Here is a 24,038-nt window from a genome sequence, read left to right as displayed (position 1 = left end):
CTGGAACGCGATTCCTAACTATAGAGTTATTCTTCGTAGTTCTGAATACAGAGAAAACACATTAGAACCTCCAGCATGTTTACTGCTGTCTTCCTCCCAGTCTGGTAGATTTTCTGGCACTTCCTGTGCAGACAGGAAGTAGATTTATTACCACATAGATCTGATCAGTAGCAGTGTGACACAGATGAAGCTAGCACCGTGGGTGAAGGAAGACACTTAGGAGGACGTTCTGGCCCCAGTACAGTCATGACGGCATCGCCTGTTGCCATAGCGCTGTCAGTCGCGTGTATTACTTGTTTTGGCAGATCAGGGCATATTGATTTGAATGAAAGTATGAATATAATTTGAATATCATTTCCTGATAATGCTGACTCGTATTCTTATACAAAAGGGCTGAAGTCAGTGTGTTTTTTTTCCGGCGTTTTATACTTTTTAGAGGCTTCTGTCTCCTCGGCAGTTCCGGCACATTTGACTAATGGGAAGATACCACAAAGCAGATGCACACAGTACATCTACCCGTCTACGCTTATTCCCCTGTCTCCACCTATAGGAAACAGAAACCAGCCGTGACAGGTCCTCAAACGCTTGCATAAAATATTCTGATTAGTGTCAGGATTGAGCAAAGCGAGTTTGTTTCAACACTTCCCCGCCTGCTGAACAATGATGTGCGCTTTAAACGCTACCGCCGCGCTCTCCCCCGACTCCTCTGTTTCCCGGGATGATGTTTGTGGGGATAGTCAAATGGGGGAGATACAACTCTAATTAAAGAGGCCTCGTCATCAAGTTATGAGGAGCAGCCAGTACATCTGAGGGTGATAGGCATATCAGTGGGAGGGGCATGACTAACGCAGGATATGGACGTTATCATACCTCGTACAGGTAGAAAGTCATTCTTCATAGCAAATGAACCTGTCGTTCATCTACCTAATGCCCATCCTCTGCCTCCCTCCTCTGCCTAATGCCCATCCCCCCGCCCCCCCCCCCCATCCTCTGCCTAATGCCCATCCTCCCCCTTTCTCCTCTGCCTAATGCCCATCCTCTGCCTCCCTCCTCTGCCTAATGCCCATCCCCCCCCCCTCCTCTGCCTAATGCCCATCCTCCCCCTTTCTCCTCTGCCTAATGCCCATCCTCTGCCTCCCTCCTCTGCCTAATGCCCATCCTCCCCCCCTCCTCTGCCTAATGCCCATCCTCCCCCTTTCTCCTCTGCCTAATGCCCACCCTTCACCTTTCTTTTCTGTCTAACCCCCCCCCCCCTTCCACCACCACCCATGTATGTAGCCATGACCCTGTTCTAGTTAGAACGGAATAGGGAATGTAGTGGTTCTAAGTGGCCCATATCTGCTCTAGTACATTGGTATACATTTTTATAGGTGAAGATTTTATGAAGCATTGCTCTTTGTGTCATACTTAAAATCTGTTAGTCAATCAAATGTGCACCAATGTAATAGCCAGCAGAACCAGTCACTAAGGCCAGCCAGCCATAGCAGCTAGACATGTATGTGTCACGGGAAGACCATGGCAGCTGGATACGCATGTGTCAAGGGAAGACCTGCGCCCACCATGGTAGATGGACACTTATGTGTCACGGGAAGACCTGCGCCCACCATGGCAGCTAGACACTTATGTGTCACGGGAAGACCAGCGCCCACCATGGTAGATGGACACTTATGTGTCACGGGAAGACCTGCGCCCACCATGGCAGCTAGACACTTATGTGTCACGGGAAGACCTGCGCCCACCATGGTAGATGGACACTTATGTGTCACGGGAAGACCTGCGCCCACCATGGCAGCTAGACACTTATGTGTCACGGGAAGACCTGCGCCCACCATGGTAGATGGACACTTATGTGTCACGGGAAGACCTGCGCCCACCATGGCAGATGGACACTTATGTGTCACGGGAAGACCTGCGCCCAACATGGCAGCTAGACACTTATGTGTCACGGGAAGACCTGCACCCACCATGGTAGATGGACACTTATGTGTCACGGGAAGACCTGCGCCCACCATGGCAGATGGACATGTATGTGTCACGGGAAGACCAGCGCCCACCATGGCAGATGGACACTTGTGTGTCACGGGAAGACCTGCGCCCACCATGGCAGATGGACACTTATGTGTCACGGGAAGACCAGCGCCCACCATGGCAGATGGACACTTATGTGTCACGGGAAGACCTGCGCCCACCATGGCAGATGGACACTTGTGTGTCACGGGAAGACCTGCGCCCACCATGGCAGCTAGACACTTATGTGTCACGGGAAGACCTGCGCCCACCATGGCAGATGGACACTTATGTGTCACGGAAAGACCTGCGCCCACCATGGTAGATGGACACTTATGTGTCAAGGGAAGACCTGCGCCCACCATGGCAGATGGACATGTATGTGTCATGGGAAGCCCTGTGCCCACCATGTCCAATGACAGTGCTTGGAGCGTTTTCATAAACCTTTCCAAATGACGATCAGTAGACACAACCATCCATTTTCCCTTTGAATACACCATTACCAAAATACATCACACAAACCTAACTTTTCACTGAACTCTAGCATTAACTCTTCAAACCATGCCCAACACCAAATCTCTCTCAGAGATCTCTCGGCCTTCAGGTGAGTCACTGCTGGAGGCTGCTGAAATCTCTATTCTCTGAAGAGAGATTTCTCGGCCTGAGTCACCCGATGAGGCTGCTGAAATCTCCATTCTCTGAAGAGAGATCTGATTTCATTCCAATGCAATATCACAAATGGGCTGGAATACATTTCTGCGGACAGTGCACGGCTCGCGTGACAAATACGTCTCTGCAGAAAAGCGCGTTGCGGTGAGAGGACTCTCCACAAAGCAAATCTCACGTCTTCATCTTCACAGACTGGGCGAGGCAGAGAAAATGTACGACTCCCCCGCAGTCATTAAGCAAGGAGGACAAAAATAAAATAAAAAGCAGTATTTTTATATATCTGAAGTAGGGCACTTCAGAAAGGGCAAGGACTATTACCGGCTTCTGAAATTATTAATACCGCCAGCCAAGATTAAGCAGATTTAGCTTAATGGACACAGGAAGAAAAGGAACTTTGTAAGAGATCAGGCAGCAAAAGAAATTTGCTTAAACTAACATTAAGTGGAACCTTTTTTTGTCGAGTAGAAGTAGTCACGGTTATTATATCTGGAGGCCGGAACTAAAGGTCGCGGCTAATTGGCGCTGTATGGGCAGGGAGACGAGGCGGCCGATTGATAGATCGGTCACTTCACCAATGGTCATTTCTTCTTTATGCATGGCATTGGGATAAGGTCAGAGTTCTGGTGCAGAAAAAAGGAGAGGGCCGGAGAGTTTACAAAAAGAAAAGTACAAAAATATGGGAAGCAACAGGCCTAATTGCTTATTTTTCTGCATTCAGGTTTAACAGCCAATTTAGCAGAGACGGGAGAGTGCGGATTCTTTTTAAAGGTACAAAATAGGGCTGCCAGAACCTTGTTACCGGTAATTGATGCGTGTTATGCCGGCGATGAAAGCCTAATTCGGGCAACTCGTCCAAGAAGGTGTCATTTTTGGAAAATGAAAGGGAGAATCCTGCATATCAGTGGCGCGGTAATGTGATGGATTTGTGCAGCTCTGATGGCGAGAGCGCTTAATACAACACGTTTCCTTACAGACGCGGGGAGGTGGGAAACAATTAGAGTCCGCCAGAATGAAATATGTCTTATTTCGGCCCTGGGTCATGTTTTATTCATTTCGGCGGATTTGGCTTCTCGGTCAAACGTAGAGATATAAAGTAAACAGACGGGAGAATGTTCCGGCCCCCCCAAAATATAACAAAGTGACAGGTTAAAGATGCTTTCCTTCCGGGGTAACGAGATTCCGCCGATTGCTGCTGTCCTAAGGTCCTAATTTAAGGTTCGCCCAAAAATGTTCACAATTTTTTTAACCACTTCGGGACCACAGTCTTTTCGCCCCTTAAGGACCAGAGCCTTTTTCTCCATTCAGACCACTGCAGCTTTCACGGTTTATTGCTCGGTCATACAACCTACCACCTAAATGAATTTTACCTCCTTTTCTTGTCACTAATACAGCTTTCTTTTGATGCTATTTGATTGCTGCTGCGAGTTTTACTTTTTATTATATTCATCAAAAAAGACATGAATTTTGTCAAAAAAATGACTTTTTTAACTTTCTGTGCTGACATTTTTCAAATAAAGTAAAATTTCCTATACATTTGAGCGCGAAAGTTATTCTGCTACATGTCTTTGATAAAAAAAAAAACATTCAGTGTATATTTATTGGATTGGGTAAAAGTTATAGCGTTTACAAACTATGGTGCCAAAAGTGAATTTTCCCATTTTCAAGCATCTCTGACTTTTCTGCGCACCTGTCATGTTTCATGAGGGGCTAAAATTCCAGGATAGTACAAATACCCCCCAAATGACCCCATTTTGGAAAGAAGACATCCCAAAGTATTCAGTGAGAGGCATGGTGAGTTCATAGAAGATTTTATTTTTTGTCACAAGTTAGCGGAAAATGACAGTTTGTGACAAAAAAAAAAAAAAAAAAAAGTTTCCATTTCTTCTAACTTGCGACAAAAAAAAATGAAATCTGCCACGGACTCACTATGCTCCTCTCTGAATACCTTGAAGTGTCTACTTTCCAGAATGGGGTCATTTGTGGGGTGTGTTTACTGTCCTGGCATTTGGGGGGTGCCTAATTGTAAGCACCCCTGTAAAGCCTAAAGATGCTCATTGGACTTTGGGCCCCTTAGCGCAGTTAGGCCGCAAAAAAGTGCCACACATGTGGTATTGCCGTACTCAGGAAAAGTAGTATAATGTGTTTTGGGGTGTATTTTTACACATACACATGCTGGGTGGGAGAAATATCTCCGTAAATGACAATTTTTTTATTTTTTTTACACACAATTGTCTATTTATAGAGATATTTCTCCCACTCAGCATGGGTATGTGGAAAAATACACCCCAAAACACATTATACTACTTCTCCTGAGTACGGCGATACCACATGTGTGGCACTTTTTTGCACCCTAACTGCGCTAAGGGGCCCAAAGTCCAATGAGTACCTTTAGGATTTCACAGGTCATTTTGAGAAATTTCGTTTCAAGACTACTCCTCACGGTTTAGGGCCCCTAAAATGCCAGGACAGTATAGGAACCCCACAAATTACCCCATTTTAGAAAGAAGACACCCCAAGGTATTCCGTTAGATGTATGGTGAGTTCATAGAAGATTTTTTTTTTTTGTCACAAGTTAGCGGAAATTGATTGTAATTGTTTTTTTTCACAAAGTGTCATTTTCCGCTAACTTGTGACAAAAAATAAAATCTTCTATGAACTCGCCATTCTCCTAACGGAATACCTTGGGGTGTCTTCTTTCTAAAATGGAGTCATTTGTGGGGTTCCTATACTGCCCTGGCATTTTAGGGGCCCTAAACCGTGAGGAGTAGTCTTGAAACCAAATGTGGCAAAATGACCTGTGAAATCCTAAAGGTACTCATTGGACTTTGGGCCCCTTAGCGCACTTAGGGTGCAAAAAAGTGCCACACATGTGGTACCGCCGTACTCAGGAGAAGTAGTATAATGTGTTTTGGGGTGTATTTTTACACATACCCATGCTGGGTGGGAGAAATATCTCTGTAAATGACAATTATTTGATTTTTTTTACACACAATTGTCCATTTACAGAGAGATTTCTCCCACCCAGCATGGGTATGTATAAAAATACACCCCAAAACACATTATACTACTTCTTCTGAGTACGGCGATACCACATGTGTGACACTTTTTTGCAACCTAGGTGCGCTAAGGGGCCTAACGTCCTATTCACAGGTCATTTTGAGGCATTTGGATTCTAGACTACTCCTCACGGTTTAGGGCCCCTAAAATGCCAGGGCAGTATAGGAACCCCACAAGTGACCCCATTTTAGAAAGAAGACACCCCAAGGTATTCTGTTAGGAGTATGGTGAGTTCATAGAAGATTTTTTTTTTGTCACAAGTTAGCGGAAAATGACACTTTGTGAAAAAAAAACCAATACATATCAATTTCCGCTAACTTGTGACAAAAAATAAAATCTTCTATGAACTCATCATACACCTAAAAGAATACCTTGGGGTGTCTTCTTTCTAAAATGGGGTCACTTGTGGGGTTCCTATACTGCCCTGGCATTTTAGGGGCCCTAAACCGTGAGGAGTAGTCTTGAACCCAAATGTCTCAAAATGACCTGTGAAATCCTAAAGGTACTCATTGGACTTTGGGCCCCTTAGCACAGTTAGGCTGCAAAAAAGTGTCACACATGTGGTATCGCCGTACTCAGAAGAAGTAGTATAATGTGTTTTGTGGTGTATTTTTACATATAACCATGCTGGGTGGGAGAAATATCTCTGTAAATGACACATTTTTGATTTTTTTTACACACAATTGTCCATTTACAGAGAGATTTCTCCCACCCAGCATGGGTATGTGTAAAAATACACCACAAAACACATTATACTACTTCTCCTGAGTATGGCGATACCACATGTGTGACACTTTTTTGCAGCCTAGGTGCGCTAAGGGGCCCAACGTCCTATTCACAGGTCATTTTGAGGCATTTGTTTTCTAGACTACTCCTCACGGTTTAGGGCCCCTAAAATGCCAGGGCAGTATAGGAACCCCACAAGTGACCCCATTTTAGAAAGAAGACACCCCAAGGTATTCCGTTAGGGGTATGGTGAGTTCATAGAAGATTTTATTTTTTCTCACAAGTTAGTGAAAAATGACACTTTGTGAAAAAAACAATAACAATCCAATTTCCGCTAACTTTTGACAAAAAATAAAATCTTCTATGAACTCATCATACACCTAACAGAATACCTTGGGGTGTCTTCTTTCTAAAATGGGGTCACTTGTGGGGTTCCTATACTGCCCTGGCATTTTACGGGCCCAAAACTGTGAGTAGTCTGGAAACCAAATTTCTCAAAATGACTGTTCAGGGGTATAAGCATCTGCAAATTTTGATGACAGGTGGTCTATGAGGGGGCAAATTTTGTGGAATCGGTCATAAGCAGGGTGGCCTCTTAGATGACAGGATGTATTGGGCCTGATCTGATGGATAGGAGTGCTAGGGGGGTGACAGGAGGTGATTGATGGGTGTCTCAGGGGGCGGTTAGAGGGGAAAATAGATGCAATCAATGCACTGGGGAGGTGATCGGAAGGGGGTCTGAGGGGGATCTGAGGGTTTGGCCGAGTGATCAGGAGCCCACACGGGGCAAATTAGGGCCTGATCTGATGGGTAGGTGTGCTAGGGGGTGACAGGAGGTGATTGATGGGTGTCTCAAGGTGTGATTAGAGGGGGGAAATAGATGCAAGCAATGCACTGGCGAGGTGATCAGGGCTGGGGTCTGAGGGCGTTCTGAGGTGTGGGCGGGTGATTGGGTGCCCGCAAGGGGCAGATTAGGGTCTAATCTGATGGGTAACAGTGACAGGTGGTGATAGGGGGTGATTGATGGGTAATTAGTGGGTGTTTAGAGGAGAGAATAGATGTAAACAATGGATTTGGGAGGTGATCTGATGTCGGATCTGCGGGCGATCTATTGGTGTGGGTGGGTGATCAGATTGCCCGCAAGGGGCAGGTTAGGGGCTGATTGATGGGTGGCAGTGACAGGGGGTGATTGATGGGTGGCAGTGACAGGGGGTGATTGATGGGTGATTGACAGGTAATCAGTGGGTTATTACAGGGGAGAACAGATGTAAATATTGCACGGGCGAATTGATAAGGGGGGGGTCTGAGGGCAATCTGAGCGTGTGGGCAGGTGATTGGGTGCCCGCAAGGGGCAGATTAGGGTCTAATCTGATGGGTAACAGTGACAGGTGGTGATAGGGGGTGATTGATGGGTAATTAGTGGGTGTTTAGAGGAGAGAATAGATGTAAACAATGGATTTGGGAGGTGATCTGATGTCGGATCTGCGGGCGATCTATTGGTGTGGGTGGGTGATCAGATTGCCCGCAAGGGGCAGGTTAGGGGCTGATTGATGGGTGGCAGTGACAGGGGGTGATTGATGGGTGGCAGTGACAGGGGGTGATTGATGGGTGATTGACAGGTAATCAGTGGGTTATTACAGGGGAGAACAGATGTAAATATTGCACGGGCGAATTGATAAGGGGGGGGTCTGAGGGCAATCTGAGCGTGTGGGCAGGTGATTGGGTGCCCGCAAGGGGCAGATTAGGGTCTAATCTGATGGGTAACAGTGACAGGTGGTGATAGGGGGTGATTGATGGGTAATTAGTGGGTGTTTAGAGGAGAGAATAGATGTAAACAATGGATTTGGGAGGTGATCTGATGTCGGATCTGCGGGCGATCTATTGGTGTGGGGGGGTGATCAGATTGCCCGCAAGGGGCAGATCAGGGGCTGATTGATGGGTGGCAGTGACAGGGGGTGATTGACGGGTGATTGACAGGTGATTGACAGGTGATTGACAGGTGATTGACAGGTGATCAGGGGGGATAGATGCATACAGTACACGGGGGGGGGGGGGTCTGGGGGGGGTCTGGGGAGAATCTGAGGGGTGGGGGGGTGATCAGGAGGGAGTAGGGGGCAGATTAGGGACTTAAAAAAAAAATAGCGTTGACAGATAGTGACAGGGAGTGATTGATGGGTGATTAGGAGGGTGACTGGGTGCAAACAGTGGTCTGGGGGGTGGGCAGGGGGGGGTCTGAGGGGTGCTGTGGGCGATCAGGGGGCAGGGGGGGGGGAAATCAGTGTGCTTGGGTGCAGACTAGGGTGGCTGCAGCCTGCCCTGGTGGTCCCTCGGACACTGGGACCACCAGGGCAGGAGGCAGCCAGTATAATAGGCTTTGTATACATTACAAAGCCTATTATACACTGTTGCAGCGGCGATCCGGATGCCAGTAACCCGCCGGCGCTTCCGAACGGCCGGCGGGTTACGGCGAACGGGGGGCGGAGCCAGTCCCCGGCGGCTGATCGCGTCACGAATGACGCGATCGCCGCATAGCCACTCCCGCAGCCGCCCCCGCCGATGGGCGTATTGCGGTCGTTTGGGCCCAGACTTTGCCGCCGCCCATCGGCTGGGGGCGGTCGTTATGTGGTTAAAATAAAAATATTGTTGCTTTTTTTTTTTTTTTTTTTTTTTAGCTATGCAACAATTGGCTTTTTCACACCTGCACCATTTGCACAGAATTAATTAAAACCGCTTTCAGATGCTTTAAATTATTTATTTTGGGAAGGGCGGGGGGGGGGGGGGGGGGGGATGGAGGCCTTTGGGCAATAAGTCTTTTTGTTTTTAACAAGCAACCCCCATCCTGTGCAGTCACATGACACACATCACACAGCAGTTACTTTGCTCATCCCAAGCAAGCCAAGGACCTCTCCTGCCTCTAGCTTTCTGCTACCTGTTGGAGGTTTAACAACACAGTTACCTTAAACTGCAGTATACTAAAACAACCACAAGATGTCGCTGTGTGTAAAACGTGATGGTCAGCTTTATAGGATTGTTTTTTCCTGTATTCTCACTCTGTATTCTCTCTGTCCTATGTAAGCTGCATTACCTGGTGGTGGTATAGGATTTATCTCTGCATGTTTTTCTTCAGTAAAGAGTTCTAACTTGTTACACCGAGTGCCGATCTGTGTGTACAAAACGCTCTGTTCCAACACTACCAACTTACAGCTGCCCAGCACTCACTTCCTGTGACTACAAGCCCCGCCTTTTCATGTGGTAGCCTGGCTTTATCTGTAGTGCAGGGTTGCGGCGTCCCATGTTACAGATGTGGGCGGTGCGGCAGTGAGGCGCGGGTGAGGAAATGGCGCTGCTCTCGTTGTCTTGTGAATGTCTCTGTACAGCAGTGTCAGTGACTGCGATTCAATTATGTAGAGGCGGCAGATGTTATCCCGCAGAACACGCGACGCCGCGACTCCCGTGTCGCAGTCACCATGTTGGATGTTGTCGCTATATAAATGCTAATTGTGATGATGAAGCTGCTGCCGAGAATGAGGTCAGGAAAATGTTCTGGGATGTTTCTCTGACTTCCCAGCTCCTTCCAGGAGTGACGCCGCGCCCAGACCGGCGGGGACATCGCCACATGTCACTCCGTGTCACCCGCCGCCACCCTGCATAATTAGGTCACCAAGCAATTCAGGTCATTCCGGGCCCCCCTCTGTGTATATGAGCAGCACAGAGACGCGAAATCAAGGTCGGAAATCCCAGACAAGGATATCATACAAAATACCAACATTGTACATTTCCCAACTCTGACTAGCTGCCTTATAATGTGCATGTATTTATTATCACAACATTATTGTACATTTCTTAAAGAGGCCCTGTGGTGACATATAGCAGAATTCAGTAAAGAGGCCCTGTAGTGACACACAGTAGAATGCAGTAAAGAGGCCCTGCAGTGTCATATAGTAGAATGCAGTGAAAAGGCCCTGTAGTGACATATAGTAGAATGCAGTAAAGAGGCCCTGTAGTGACATACAGCAGAATGCAGTAAAGAGGCCCTGTAGTGACATATAGTAGAATGCAGTAAAGAGGCCCTGTAGTGTCATATAGTAGAATGCAGTGAAAAGGCCCTGTAGTGACATATAGTAGAATGCAGTAAAGAGGCCCTGTAGTGTCATATAGCAGAATGCAGTAAGGAGGCCCTGTAGTGACATATAGTAGAATGCAGTAAAGAGGCCCTGTAGTGACATACAGCAGAATGCAGTAAAGAGGCCCTGTAGTGACATATAGTAGAATGCAGTAAAGAGGCCCTGTAGTGTCATATAGTAGAATGCAGTGAAAAGGCCCTGTAGTGACATATAGTAGAATGCAGTAAAGAGGCCCTGTAGTGTCATATAGCAGAATGCAGTAAAGAGGCCCTGTAGTGTCATATAGCAGAATGCAGTAAAGAGACCCTGTAGTGACATATAGCAGAATGCAGTAAAGAGGCCCTGTAGTGACATACATCAGAATGCAGTAAAGAGGCCCTGTAGTGACATGTAGCAGAATGCAGTAAAGAGGCCCTGTAGTGACATATAGTAGAATGCAGTGAAAAGGCCCTGTAGTGACATATAGTAGAATGCAGTAAAGAGGCCCTGTAGTGTCATATAGCAGAATGCAGTAAAGAGGCCCTGTAGTGTCATATAGCAGAATGCAGTAAAGACACCCTGTAGTGACATATAATAGAATGCAGTAAAGAGCCCCTGTAGTGACATATAGCAGAATGCAGTAAAGAGGCCCTGTAGTGTCATATAGCAGAATGCAGTAAAGAGGCCATGTAGTGACATATAGCAGAATGCAGTAAAGAGGCCCTGTAGTGACATATAGCAGAATGCCGTAAAGAAGCCCTGTAGTGACATATAGCAGAATGCCGTAAAGAGGCCCCATATAGGCAATCTGCATTGTTTAAAAGGAAACAAATATGTCAGCCTCCATGTCCCTCTAGCTTCAGGTGTGGCTTTTTCGTAATGCAGCTGTAAATACACTTTAATGAATTCTATTCTTATACAGTGAAATGATAAAATGATTTGGGTGGTCCGTGAGGTATAGAGCCTCTGGCAGTCACATGACCGCGGCTCTCGGGTCTCTCATCAGGAAGTTTCGCCGTTTATTTATTTGTAGGCGTCGGAGTCGGGTTGAATCTCGGTTGTATTTTCCTGGAGGTGAGATGTAATTCTCGTATCTCCGGAGAGCCTCTTTAGCTGTTTGGAAATCATAGCGTGCGGCAGAAATGAACAGGTAACCTTTACAAACGCTGCCCCTCCTCCCCCCCTCGCCTTCCAGAAAGTAACGCTGTAATTTGGCAACCTGCGCTGGGAGAGGTAATAAAATCCAAATATTAAGAAAGAAAAGGTCATCAGAAATCTGTGTTAATTTGCGCTCTCTTTGTTCAGTAATTTGGGGAGAAGTTGCTGCTCTTTTTGCTGTGTTCAGTGCTTCTGAAGTTACCGGCTGCTGCGATACTTCTGCAAAACTTTTAAGTGGCCGTTTTTCTTTGCATACGGTTGGAATAGCGAGACGCTGCTAAACGGCGCGGGGAAAACAAGGCGGCAGAAGATGGCATAAACTTTAGGGCCCTTTTCCACTACCCTGCGTTTTGCGATCTGATTCCGAATGCTAACGGACTGCATAGTGCAGGGTACAGTAAAAGTAATGGAAACGGCAGCGGCTATTTACATTAGTGCAATCCGATGGCGTCGTGATTTTGGCCCCAGCGCAATCGTCATCCTGACGCCTTGTATGCGGTTGAGCTCTACTATACAGAGAATAGGATCTTCATCACAATCGCATACGTGGAACTTAGTTTGAAACGTGATTGCGATTGGGTTTAATAATGGAACAAAGCCCTTACACTGGCACAAAGATGCGACCGCCTCCAACTCACCGCGAATGTTACCTTCCATAGGCCTCAATTCACTAAGCTTATCTCCTGTCTTTAATTACGTTTCTCGAGTTGTTACCATGGTGATAAGGCATGTAGTATTCAGGAAATACAGTTAACTCTTCTGTATTTAAGTTAACTCTTTAATCCTTAAAATAACTCCAGAGTTAAAGACAGGCTGTTCATTAACTGCATGTGAAAATACCTACAGAGGAGGTAACTTAACTACAGAGGAGGTAACTTAACTACAGAGGAGGTAAAGTTACCTCCTCTCTAGTTATTTTACCTCCTCTGTAGTTATTTTACCTCCTCTGTAGTTATTTTCACATGCAGTTAATAAACAGCCTGTCTTTAACTCTGGAGTTATTTTAAGGATTAAAGAGTTAACTTAAAGACAGAAGAGTTAAATTTAGGTTTGCCTGAGGTAAAATGTTTCCTGAATACTACATGCCTTATCACCATGGTAACAACTCTAAAAGAGTTATTAAAGACAGGAGATAAGCTTAGTAAATTGAGGCCATTGGCCTCAATTCACTAAGATCATGCTGGAGATAATAAGGCAAGAGAAAACTTACCTCCACACGTGAGAGAGTTCTCTTACCTCTTCATTCCTTAAGTTACCTCCTCTGTAGTTAATTTACCTCCTCTGTAGTTAATTTACCTCCTCTGTAGTTATTTTCACACGCAGTTAATTAACAGCCTGTCTTTAACTCTGGAGTTATTTTAAGGATTGGAGAGTTAATTTAAAGACAGAAGAGTTAACTTTAGGCTTGCCTGAGGTCAAATGTTTCCTGAATACTACATGCCTTATCACCATGGTAAAAACTCTAGAAGAGTTATTAAAGACAGGAGATAAGCTTAGTGAATTGAGGCCTAAGAGAGTTATCTTATCTCTTCATTCCTTATGTTACCTCCTCTGTAGTTAAGTTACCTCCTCTGTAGTTAAGTTACCTCCTCTATTTTCGCACAGTTAATTAACAGCCTGTCTTTAACTTTAGAAATTTAGAGTTATTTTAAGGATTGAAGAGTTAACTTAAAGACAGAAGAGGTAACTTTAGGTTTGCCTGAGGTAAAATGTTACCTGAATACTACATGCCTCATCACCATGGTGATCACTCTAGAAACGTTATTAAAGACAGGAGATAAGCTTAGTGAATTGAGGCCATTGTCTGTTACAGCGAGATTCAACTCTGCTCCTCAAATAATACAACATAGACTCTATTTTGAATAAATTGTATATAAATCACCCCCCCCCCCCCCCCCATAAACAATTATTACACAGACAGGAGGATGTATCGGGTTGATCCTACAGCCCCTTATTTCAGAAGCCGTGACAGAGGAAGTCATTTTTTTTAAAGAGACACTGAAGCTAAAAAAAAAATATGATAGAATGATTTGTATGTGTAAGTACAGCTAAGAGATAAAACATTAGCAGCAGAGACATAAGTCTAATATTGTTTCCAGTACAGGAAGAGTTAAGAAACTCCAGTTATCAATGCAAAAAAAGCCATTGAGCTCCACGACTTTCAAAGTCGCAGAGAGCTCGGTCTTCTGAAGCTTATCTCAAGTGTCAGAGGACAGGTCAATAGTTCACAAGACTGCTCTGTAAAATCATTTAGAATGCTGACTAGTGTGTAAACCGCAAATATTAGAGAATGATGCAATGTTATTAAAAAAAAAAACCTATAGAACTAAAAACAAAAATATGAGATGTGTTACAGGTACAGCGCATGTATTGTGAAGGTGACAAATTAATCTATTTCTTTATTATTATTCATTATCATTATTCATGTATAGAGTTTAATCTTCCTTGAAAGTTTTCCAGTATATTTATTTTCAGACTCATGTGATTTATGCGCCACAATCTAGGGGGCGGAGTTTGGACAAACAGTTTGGGCCTGACCTGGCACCAGCCTCCTCTCCACTCTCCCGTCGTCCTCGCACACACACTACCCTCCTCATCCACATCCTGATTCGACCAGTAGCACCTGCCACAACCAATCAGGCAAGGTTGTTGGCATCAGACCAGCCAATCACAGCTGCCAGCTGCTCCTTTTGCTAACTGGAGCCAATCGTCTTGCAGGCGGGACCACGGCACCATCATTGGGCCAATCACTGCACTTGATCAGTAGCAGTGACATCAGCACCAGTTAGCTAAAGGAGCAGCGGGTGGCTGTGATTGGCCGGTCTGGTGCCAGCACCCCCTGCCCGATTGGTTGCATGATAAAGCTTCCCCCCGGCTGGCCATGGTGATCTCTTGCCGGTGATGGGATTTATATGGTGAATGTAGATGATATGAGGTATATATGAGGGGGGCGGGGCAGAAAGTCTAGAACCATCTCTGATGTCCACACGTGATTGAGAGCAGTAAGGTTGCAGCAGTCTGCAGAGTCCGGGGTGTGGTCACCACCCATAGCCGTGCCGTGCAAAGTACGGCGTTGTGATCGGTGAAAACAGTGATTTAGGTGACACAAAGCTGCATCACAATCTCTGACAGCCACGGGAACCGACGACAATCCACGGTTACCACGACACCAGGCCAAACAAACTGCACCGCCCTAAAAACCGTACTGAACTCTGCCCGATTCTTAAATTTACCACACAATCTACAAGACGGTCATGGATGAAAAACAAAATCACCTGAAGATTTACCCTCTCATTTCTTACAGATGCCGGCTGTTCCCAGAGAAGAGAAATAATCACATTTCATAGCTGCAGAAAAGGTAAGAATTCTCCCGCACACTGCGAGATTCTGTCTGTAAACAGCTGCGCCTGGGGGATGGCGAGTTTTCCCCGCTTCGCTGACAATAGCGCATGCAGAATATTGCGTTCTGGCTGAAGACGTTCAGCTTTTCTCCTGTTTGCGATGTTTCCGGTCGGCTGGCGGCGGCCTGAGAGCGATGGTACCTACGGCGTCCGTATTGCAGGGCAAATCTCACCGGCCGATTCATAAAAGAGATCGCCGGTTTTTGTTATTATGACTGAAGGCGATTTGTAGGCATTTCGTACGTACAGGAATCTACGCTCTTGGATTATATCAGTCTTAAAGATGAACTTCTGCCTAAACAACTGTACTGTCCTTAAGTTACATTAGTTATGTTAATTAAAATAGATAGGTAATCTATCCACTTTTTCATGGGGGCAGCCATCTTTTTGGTTGAGCATGAAACACAGTTCTAACTGTCCTGTCTGCTGATCACCCCTCCCAGCTGCTAGGCAACGAGAACAACAACATAAGAAATCCCATCATGCTTTGCACAGCATCAGGGGAAAATGCCTGGGCAGTTTTCTTTGATGGGGCAGAGCTTAGCTTCTGTGCAGCTAAAAATGAGGCTTTTGTAAGAAAAACAAAGTTCTGATAGTGTGAAACTGTTAAAGAAACACCAAGGGCCTGATTCACAAAGCGGTGCTAACAGTTAGCACGCTGGTGAAAAGCCCTTTATCATGCCTAAACTCAGTTTAGGCATGATAAGTTTAGGTGTGATAAGTTTAGGTGTGATAAGTTTAGGCATGATAAGTTTAGGCATGATAAGTTTAGGCATGATAAGTTTAGGCGTGATAAGTTTAGGCGTGATAAGTTTAGGCGTGATAAGTTTAGGCGTGATAAGTTTAGGCGTGATAAGTTTAGGGGTGATACGTTTTTAGGCGTGATAAGTTTAAGCACCAACTGGGTTAGCACCGCAGTGCACAGCTGATCAAAAGTTTTGCGCTAGCAAAGTCTGGTGCACTTCGCATAGAGTTTAATGGTGCTGCTTTGCGTGCGATCTAAACTTATCTAAACTTAGCATGCCTAAACTTATCACACCTAAACTTATCACGCCTAAACTTATCACACCTAAACTTACTACACCTAAACTGGCTTTTCACCAGCGTGGTGCAATGGTTATCATGCCTAAAGTCTCTAACTGGGTTAGCACCGCTTTGTGAATCGAGCCCCAAGCCTTTTGAGTGCTGCTGAGTAGATTTTTAGTCTGGAGGTTCACTTTAAGGCCTAGAATCTCCATTATATCTGGGGAAGCCACTCTGTAGTGGTGACAAAATGTTTTTTATAGCAGATAAAGTTGTAGATGTTATTTACCATGGGATAAAACAGGACTTAGGGCGGGGCCCACTAGTAAGCGCAAATCGCAATCCCTGAGCACTTTTGGTAGCGATGTTTGCGGTGATTTTTGCATCGATTGCCAGCACTTTTAAAGTGATTTTTAATACAATGCTTGCAAATGTACAGCGATTGCATTTTTTGTGGTTCTGGGTAGTGAAATCACTGCAAAATCATTTCTGTCACTTTCGTCAGTGATTGAAAAGCGAGTTTGCAGCGATGCTTTACTTTGAAGCACAAACGCTGCAAGACCTGCAATTTGGGGGAATCACAATCGCTCCCATGGTATCGCCTCCATTGCCGCTTATTGAATGGCTAGTAATAAAGTCCCGTTCACACTGGGGATCGCAAACGCTAGAAAAATCGCCAGCATATTGTGACGGGGATTTTTTTTTGTAATTTTGGGGGGTATTTTTACTGGAAATGTTCATGATTTTAGAGAGCAATCACGATTTTCATTTTTATAACATTTCAATCGTGATTGCTCTAAAATCACAAAAAAGAGATGCACGCACTACATTTTCGTATACTGCAAATCGTGAATCACTGGCGATGAATCATGAATCACTGCAATGAGATCAGTGCCATATACTTTTAGTTAAACTACTGCTTTTCAAAACGCTAGCGATCACTGGCAATTTAAGAATCATCAACATGAACAGAATCGAGAACATGAACAGAGCTGGCTCGCTGCCAAGCTCTCCAGCAGAGGGGCGGTGCCTGTAGGAGCTCCGCCCTCCCAGCATTACACGTACAGGCCTCACTGCATCTGCATCTCATAAATAACGCTAATAGATGTCATTTTCTCCAACAGTCGGAAGCAGAAAATGACCGCCATGATCGGAGAGATCTATTATGATGACGGGAATGTTTCGTTAACAAAAAAAAAAAAAAAATCTACGCTTCCTTTAAGCATCTGCATTGCGATGACATTTGCATGTTAACTGCCCTAATGAATAGCGCAGCCCCGCTCTGATCGCTGGAAGACGTATACCGTATTACCCGCGAGAGGAAGCTGCGGCCTACATATTCATCATAACGTCTCATGCGGCGCTGGGAGACGACTTTACATCCGCCGGACAGCAACTGCTTAGCAACGAGGAAGGCAGGAGGGTGGAGAGCGCGGAAACCAGACAGCAAGCGCAGAGAGCGACATTGTGAGGGATTGCAGACCCAGATAATAGTCACGTCATACAGACGCGTTCTGTTAATTGCCAGCCCGTTAACTTTAGCGCAATATCAAGCTGGGTTTAGCAGGAGACAGGGAGATGGATGGTTTACCGCTGGCGTGACGTGGCGAGTTCATAACTCACACGTCTAAGGGAACCTCAGTGACTGTCGGCCTAGACTCCTCCGGCAGCCATTTTGTTGGAGCCCTGCTATCACAGACATTATTGCAGGATACACATGGCCAGCTGTAATGAGAGGGGTACACGAATAGGACTATCACAAGGACAGGAAGGACGCTGACTAGCTTATGATGAGAACTCCTGAGGTTACCGATACACAAGGATCATCAAGGAGAAAAAAGAGAGCAGGAACCCAATAGTGCGATTTCATTACAAAGGGCTCTATTCACAAAACTTCTCATAAATGACTTATTTATCACCTAACTGATATAAATAACCTTTCAGCACATTTACAAGCAAAATAATCACTCAAAGTAAATTGTTCCTGATTAACTTCATTTCAGTATTACTTGTCTTACCTGAATTATATGATATTTTTGCTTTTTGGGAGCTTAAAAAAGTAACACAGGTGAGGTGAAAACAGAGGAAAAAGCTTTGTGTGAGAGATCGTGGAAAAGCCGCCGCGAGTGCTACTGAGCAGGCGGCTGATTCCGCGTCCAGCGCGGCGGTTTGCACGCAGCAGCGTGCAGCTGGTGTGGCTGAGCCTGTTAGGTCACACAGGTTTAGAGCTACGCACGCGCGTGCCAGAAGTCAGGACCTTTATGCCAGCAGGAGATGTGTCAGCTGATCAGGATGATCAGCTGATTCCTGGCGGGCGGGGCGGCAGAGTCCTGCAACTATATATACAACTTGCTTGTCAGTTGCTGGTTGTCTGCCGTTGCGATCACTACGTGGAAGCACTCAGACCTTTAGTCACATCCTGCAGTGTGTTAGAACCAGGTGGACCTGGGAATTCACACTTAGACAGTTTACTTGTACTGTTTATCTGTGTTATTACTCTGACTAGTTCCAGGGTGCTGAGACCAGAGGCGGATCTGGAGGCGTGCACACAGGGCAGCTGCTATGGGCGCCCTTTGTCACTCACCTCCCAGGGGGCGCATAAATGAGAGAATCCCTCTCCCTCCCAGCCAGGTCTCAGCACCTCCTGGCTCCTTCCCATGGTGACGATTTAGCAATTAGCTGGCAGCCAGCACTGTAATGCAGTAGGAAACGCTTTCCACGTCCCATTCCCCTCTCTACTGCTTACGTTGCCCGGGCAACATCGGCACTGCTCACATCTCCCTCCTGATTGGCTGCATGGAGCCCTGCTGCTGCCGCTGGGGCTGATGGGGGATGGAGCAGAGAGGAGAACAAGAGTCTGCGACCCAGCGTAGCTGCAGCCAAGTCTAGTGACACACACAGTGAGTGAGTCTTTTTACTTGAGGAGAGGCAGGAGTGGGGAAGCTGATAGCCGATGTGTGTGAAGTTAGCGGAGCAGAGAGAGGCAGCTCCCAACAATACAGATAAGATGATTACCGCTGATTACTTCCTGCCCTCTCTCTGCTTCCAGCATGTGCTCTCCTTTCTCTGGCCCCTCTCTCTCCTGTACTGTGCCTCATGTTCGTGGTGTGATGTTCCTGCCAAATGGGACTGGTGAAGATTGCCCTTGTGAGATTTTTCACTTTCCACACAGTCTGATCCTCCATCTCTTTATCTCCCACCCTTCCTTTTCTTTCTTTTTTTTTTTGCACTCTCTTGTGTCCACCCCCTGCCTTTCTCACACTTCTTACTGTCCTCCATTTCCCCATCTCAATCTCCATTCTCCCTGCTTGTCTTACATCTATTGTACAGCCCTTAAAAAGTACATTTAATTAGCAATGGTCTTTTGAGTAGCTTACCTGGATTCAAAATGTAAATTATACAGCGGTGACCTTGAGAGATGGGGGTTAACTTACCCATAAGTCTGTGGGATCATATGCATTCACATCATTCACATCACACGCAATGTGTGTGACACATTTCATGTCACTACCGCACTTCCTTCTTCTAGCTTAAAGGAGAAAGCGCGATACTGGCGTGGAACGTGACCCAAAAAGAATGCATAGGATCCCACGGACTTATGGGTAAGTTAACGCCCATCTCCCGCAGTCACCGCTGTATAATTTACATTTTTAATCCGAGTATCTACATCTTTTGCAACACTTTACAGAGCACCTAGTCATGTCACTGATTGTCCTCAGAAGAGCTCACATTCTAATTCTACCATACGCATAGTCTAATGTCTTACCATATTATTATTATGTATTTATAAAGCACTGACATCTTCTGCAGCACTTTACAGAGTACATTGTCATGTCACTGATTGTCCTCAGAGGAGCTTACAATCTAATTCTACCATACGCATAGTCTAATGTCCTACCATATTATTATTATTATGTCTTTATATAACACTGACATCTTCTGCAGCACTTTACAGAGTACATAGTCATGTCACTGACTGTCCTCAGAGGAGCTCACACTCTAATCCTACCATGGTCATAGCCTAATGTCCTACCATATTATTATTACGGTATGTATTTATATAGCACTGACATCTTCTGCAGCACTTTACAGAGTACATAGTCATGTCACTTACGGTCCTCAGAGGTGCTCACAATCTAATTCTACCATAGGCATAGTCTAATATCCTACCATATTATTATTATTATGTATTTATAAAGTACTGACATCTTCTGCAGCACTTTGCAGAGTACATAGTCATGTCACTGACTGTCCTCAGAGGAGCTCACTATCTAATCCTACCATAGTCATAGCCTAATGTCCTACCATATTATTATTATGTATTTATATAGCACTGACATCTTCTGCACACATTACAGAGTACATAGTCATGTCACTGACTGTCCTCAGAGGAGCTCACACTCTAATCCTACCATAGTCATAGTCTAATGTCCTACCATATTATTATGTATTTATATAGCACTGACATCTTCTGCAGCACATTACAGAGTACATAGTCATGTCACTGACTGAGTATTTTTGAAATGTGAGGTGCACAGATGACTACCTTATACTAATATCTAGAAGCACGTGTCTACCTAATTCGGTTTTCTGGGGAACATATCTACTCAAATTATGTATAAAGGGGGCCCTTTGCTACTTAATTATCTTGGCACTCCTGGCTATTTAATTTCTTTATCTTGAGGCACCTGGCTGCTTTTATTATGGGGGAATGAGCTTGGGGGCAGGGATGGGGGGGGGGCGCAATTGTAGTGTTTGCCATAGGCACTATTTTACCCAGATACGCCACTGGCTGAGACCAAGGACCTCACACTCAGACTAGGCATTGTTTGATATCTGTTATGACTTATAAGCTTTTCTGACTACTCCTCTGTCTTCTGATTCGGTACCTCGCATATCTGATATACCGTTGCCAGACCCTGCTAGCCTTGGATACCGAATCAGCCTTCTGTCTTTGTACTTTATCTGTCAGTGTGTTACCGACCAGGCGTGCCCGACCTCGAGAGCTATCTCTCCCCTTAAGAGATAGTCTCCAGACCAGATAGTGACATCCACCTCCAGGTGTCACTCACTCTCTGGCCCTTCCTGTCTCCAGCCTGACTCCTCCCCTTGGAGAGCATCAGGCTGCTGAAAGGTTCTTGTGCCTTCCCGAGCAGTACTCCAGCACTGCAGGTGCAGTGCTCAAAGTATTACTGTTACACCAAACACTCACATACCTATAGGTGTCCAGAGGTTAGCAATATATCTGTATTATCGGTGATTCTGCAGATCATCATTAATCAGATTCTCTCTGCGTGCTGACACCGATCGTTACACTTTGTGAATCAAGTCGGTATAACAGGACTGACTGATTTTCTCCCAACTTGGGTTGCAAAGCTTTGCTGCCACCGTTAGAGGCTAGGCGAGAATAACCGTCCCGCTCGGCTCTCCAGGTCTGTGTAACAGGAACTGTAATGGTGGAGCTATGAATCTGCTGCCTCCCCTCAAGAGGTGTAAACCGCCGATAATAAGGGGTGGGGGTGCTCGGTATAGATAAAGAATCAAAGTGACATGGAGCGGCTCAAGGTTCTCCACAGCCATACAGTGAAGAATGTTTGATTTCTAAAGGCCCGAGGAAGCGGGGACACACCTGTGAAACGCGTTATCATCTTTTATAGAGCTTGAATTAAAAAAAAAAGTTATAATTCTTTTTTTCCCCAGTGAGATTGGCCCTATTTTTCAGAAATAAAAGCAACACTTCCTCTCCCTTTCAGACTGGTGTTTGTTTAACCATACCGGGCGCCTCCGCTACCTATTATCGTCCTTTCAGAAATGCTACTTGTACTTGCCTGGCGGTCATGCTGATCCTACAGCTAAAATACTTCCTCAAAACTGACTAAACCCAACACTAGGCAGGGTCACACTTGTCTTTTATTTTTCTGAAAACTGTAGAAAACTGAAAGACAAGTGTGACTCCTGCCAGTTTTTTTGTGCGTTTGTAAGCAAAAGTAAAAATGGGGTTGTTTTTCACAGCAGCTAATGTAATTGATAGAGAAAACTGACAGAATTATGCTGCAGGATGTCAGTTTTGTTCTGCGCGTGAAATCTGCATTCATGTGTGACCTAGCCCATTGATTAACATGAGTTCTCAGCTGAAATCAGATTTTCTGTGCAGAAAACGCGCATGGAAGCAGAAAAGTGTGACCCCTGCCAGAGCAATGCAGACTAACAGCAATCAGCGGGTATACACTGTGCTTAGAAGGTGAGGGGGTGCTAAATGTGCCCATCTGCTGTACACCACAGGGGGATACGGGAATAATATGGGAATATAGGCAGAGTAAAACCCGTGCCACAAACATCTTACAATTTAAAATACATGTAAACATATACAATTATTAAATATGTTTCTCCCAGAGTAAAATGAGCCATAAATGACTTTTCTCCTATGTTGCTGTCACTTATAGTAGGTAGTTGAAGTCTGACATTACCGACAGGTTTTGGTCTAGCCCATCTCCTCATGGGGGGTTCACAGGGATTTCTTTATTTTTAAAAAACACTTAGTGAATGGCAGTTTCTCTGTCCAATTGCCAAAAAAGTGTTCGGTGAGCATGGAGGCTGGCCAGCATCATTGTATAAATCTTTTTCAGGAAGTGTCTTTATAAAGAATAGGCCATGCTGAGAATCCCCCATGAAGAGATGGACTAGTCCAAAGCCTGTTGCTTCTGTCAGATTTCTACTACCTACTGTAAGTGACAGCAACATAGGAGAAAAGTAATGTATGGCTCATTTTACTCAGAGTATTATTTGTATTTTTTTTTTTCCGATTTTTGCGACAGTTCCTCTTTAAAGAGGAAATGTTGCAAAAATAATGTAATGAAAAAATTGCTTTTTTTTTTTTCAATATTCATTTATAACATTATTTAGTCACTGTTTGGACACTGTAAAAACTTTCCTCTCCCTGATTAACATTCTGAATTTATCACATGGTGACATCTTTACTACTGTCAGGTGCAGCTCTGCTGAATGTTTGTTTACTGAGTTCCAAAGCCTGTAGAAAATATACCTGCTGTCCCAAAATGCTCTGGGAGGAGAATTCCACATAGCTAAACAGCCTAGGCTAAGCGTCACTGGGAAGGCGGGGCTACATACTAATATACAGCAATATATAGGTACAGGAAGCGTTTCTAGGGGTGAAACCAAGAAATTACCATAAAGGTGTCTCTCCTAAATCCCCCTGAAGTGATAATAACCTTCACTTACCGGCAGCTTTGGGAGTCCTCTTCCTGCGATCTCTGAACGCCGCGCCTGACTGCAGCGCCTCCAGCAGGCTATCCATCACTCCTGTCTCATCACCCTCTGCAAGGCGGGAAACAAAGAAAGACAATGCAACATTAATCTGGCAGCAATTAAACGTGGACAGTAAATAGCATCAGCAGCCTACTTTCCATAAACTATATGGGATTAATGCCATCCATCAGCTGTAGCCTTATGAGGCCTGTCAGTCCGGCCGGCCACACACCGCCTCTGCTAATTACCCAGAATCCCCCGCTCGCCCCATTGTCTCTGCCACACACCGCCTCTGCTAATTACCCAGAATCCCCCGCTCGCCCCATTGTCTCTGCCACACACCGCCTCTGCTAATTACCCAGAATCCCCCGCTCGCCCCATTGTCTCTGCCCCACACCGGCTCTGCTAATTACCCAGAATCCCCCGCTCGCCCCACTGTCTGTACCCCGCACCGGCTCTGCTAATTACCCAGAATCCCCCGCTCGCCCCACTGTCTCTGCCCCACACCAGCTCTGCTAATTACCCAGAATCCCCCGCTCGCCCCATTGTCTCTGCCCCGCGCCAGGGCCTCATCCGCACCACAAATTATGGCCTGTCGGGTTTTAATATAAACGCAGCTAATAAGTCA

At 45.5% G+C, this 24,038-nt stretch overlaps 1 protein-coding gene across 4 annotated transcripts in view; it reads right to left on the bottom strand.

The window, feature by feature from the left end:
- The window catches only part of DIAPH2 (diaphanous related formin 2), a 1,596,586-nt gene that overhangs the window by 143,045 nt on the left and 1,429,503 nt on the right, over nt 1-24,038 (bottom strand). For all 4 annotated transcript variants that reach the window (XM_068249979.1, XM_068249980.1, XM_068249981.1 and 1 more), the window contains one exon: nt 23,384-23,479. In XM_068249979.1, coding sequence (XP_068106080.1) covers nt 23,384-23,479 — 96 coding nt within the window. The remainder of the gene's footprint in view (nt 1-23,383; nt 23,480-24,038) is intronic.

This window comes from Hyperolius riggenbachi, chromosome 8 (genome assembly GCF_040937935.1).
Source record: "Hyperolius riggenbachi isolate aHypRig1 chromosome 8, aHypRig1.pri, whole genome shotgun sequence".
In the NCBI taxonomy this organism is placed as follows: Eukaryota; Metazoa; Chordata; class Amphibia; order Anura; family Hyperoliidae; genus Hyperolius; species Hyperolius riggenbachi.
The sequence above is the reverse complement of the archived record's forward strand: the minus strand, read 5'-3'. Positions and strand labels throughout refer to the sequence as shown.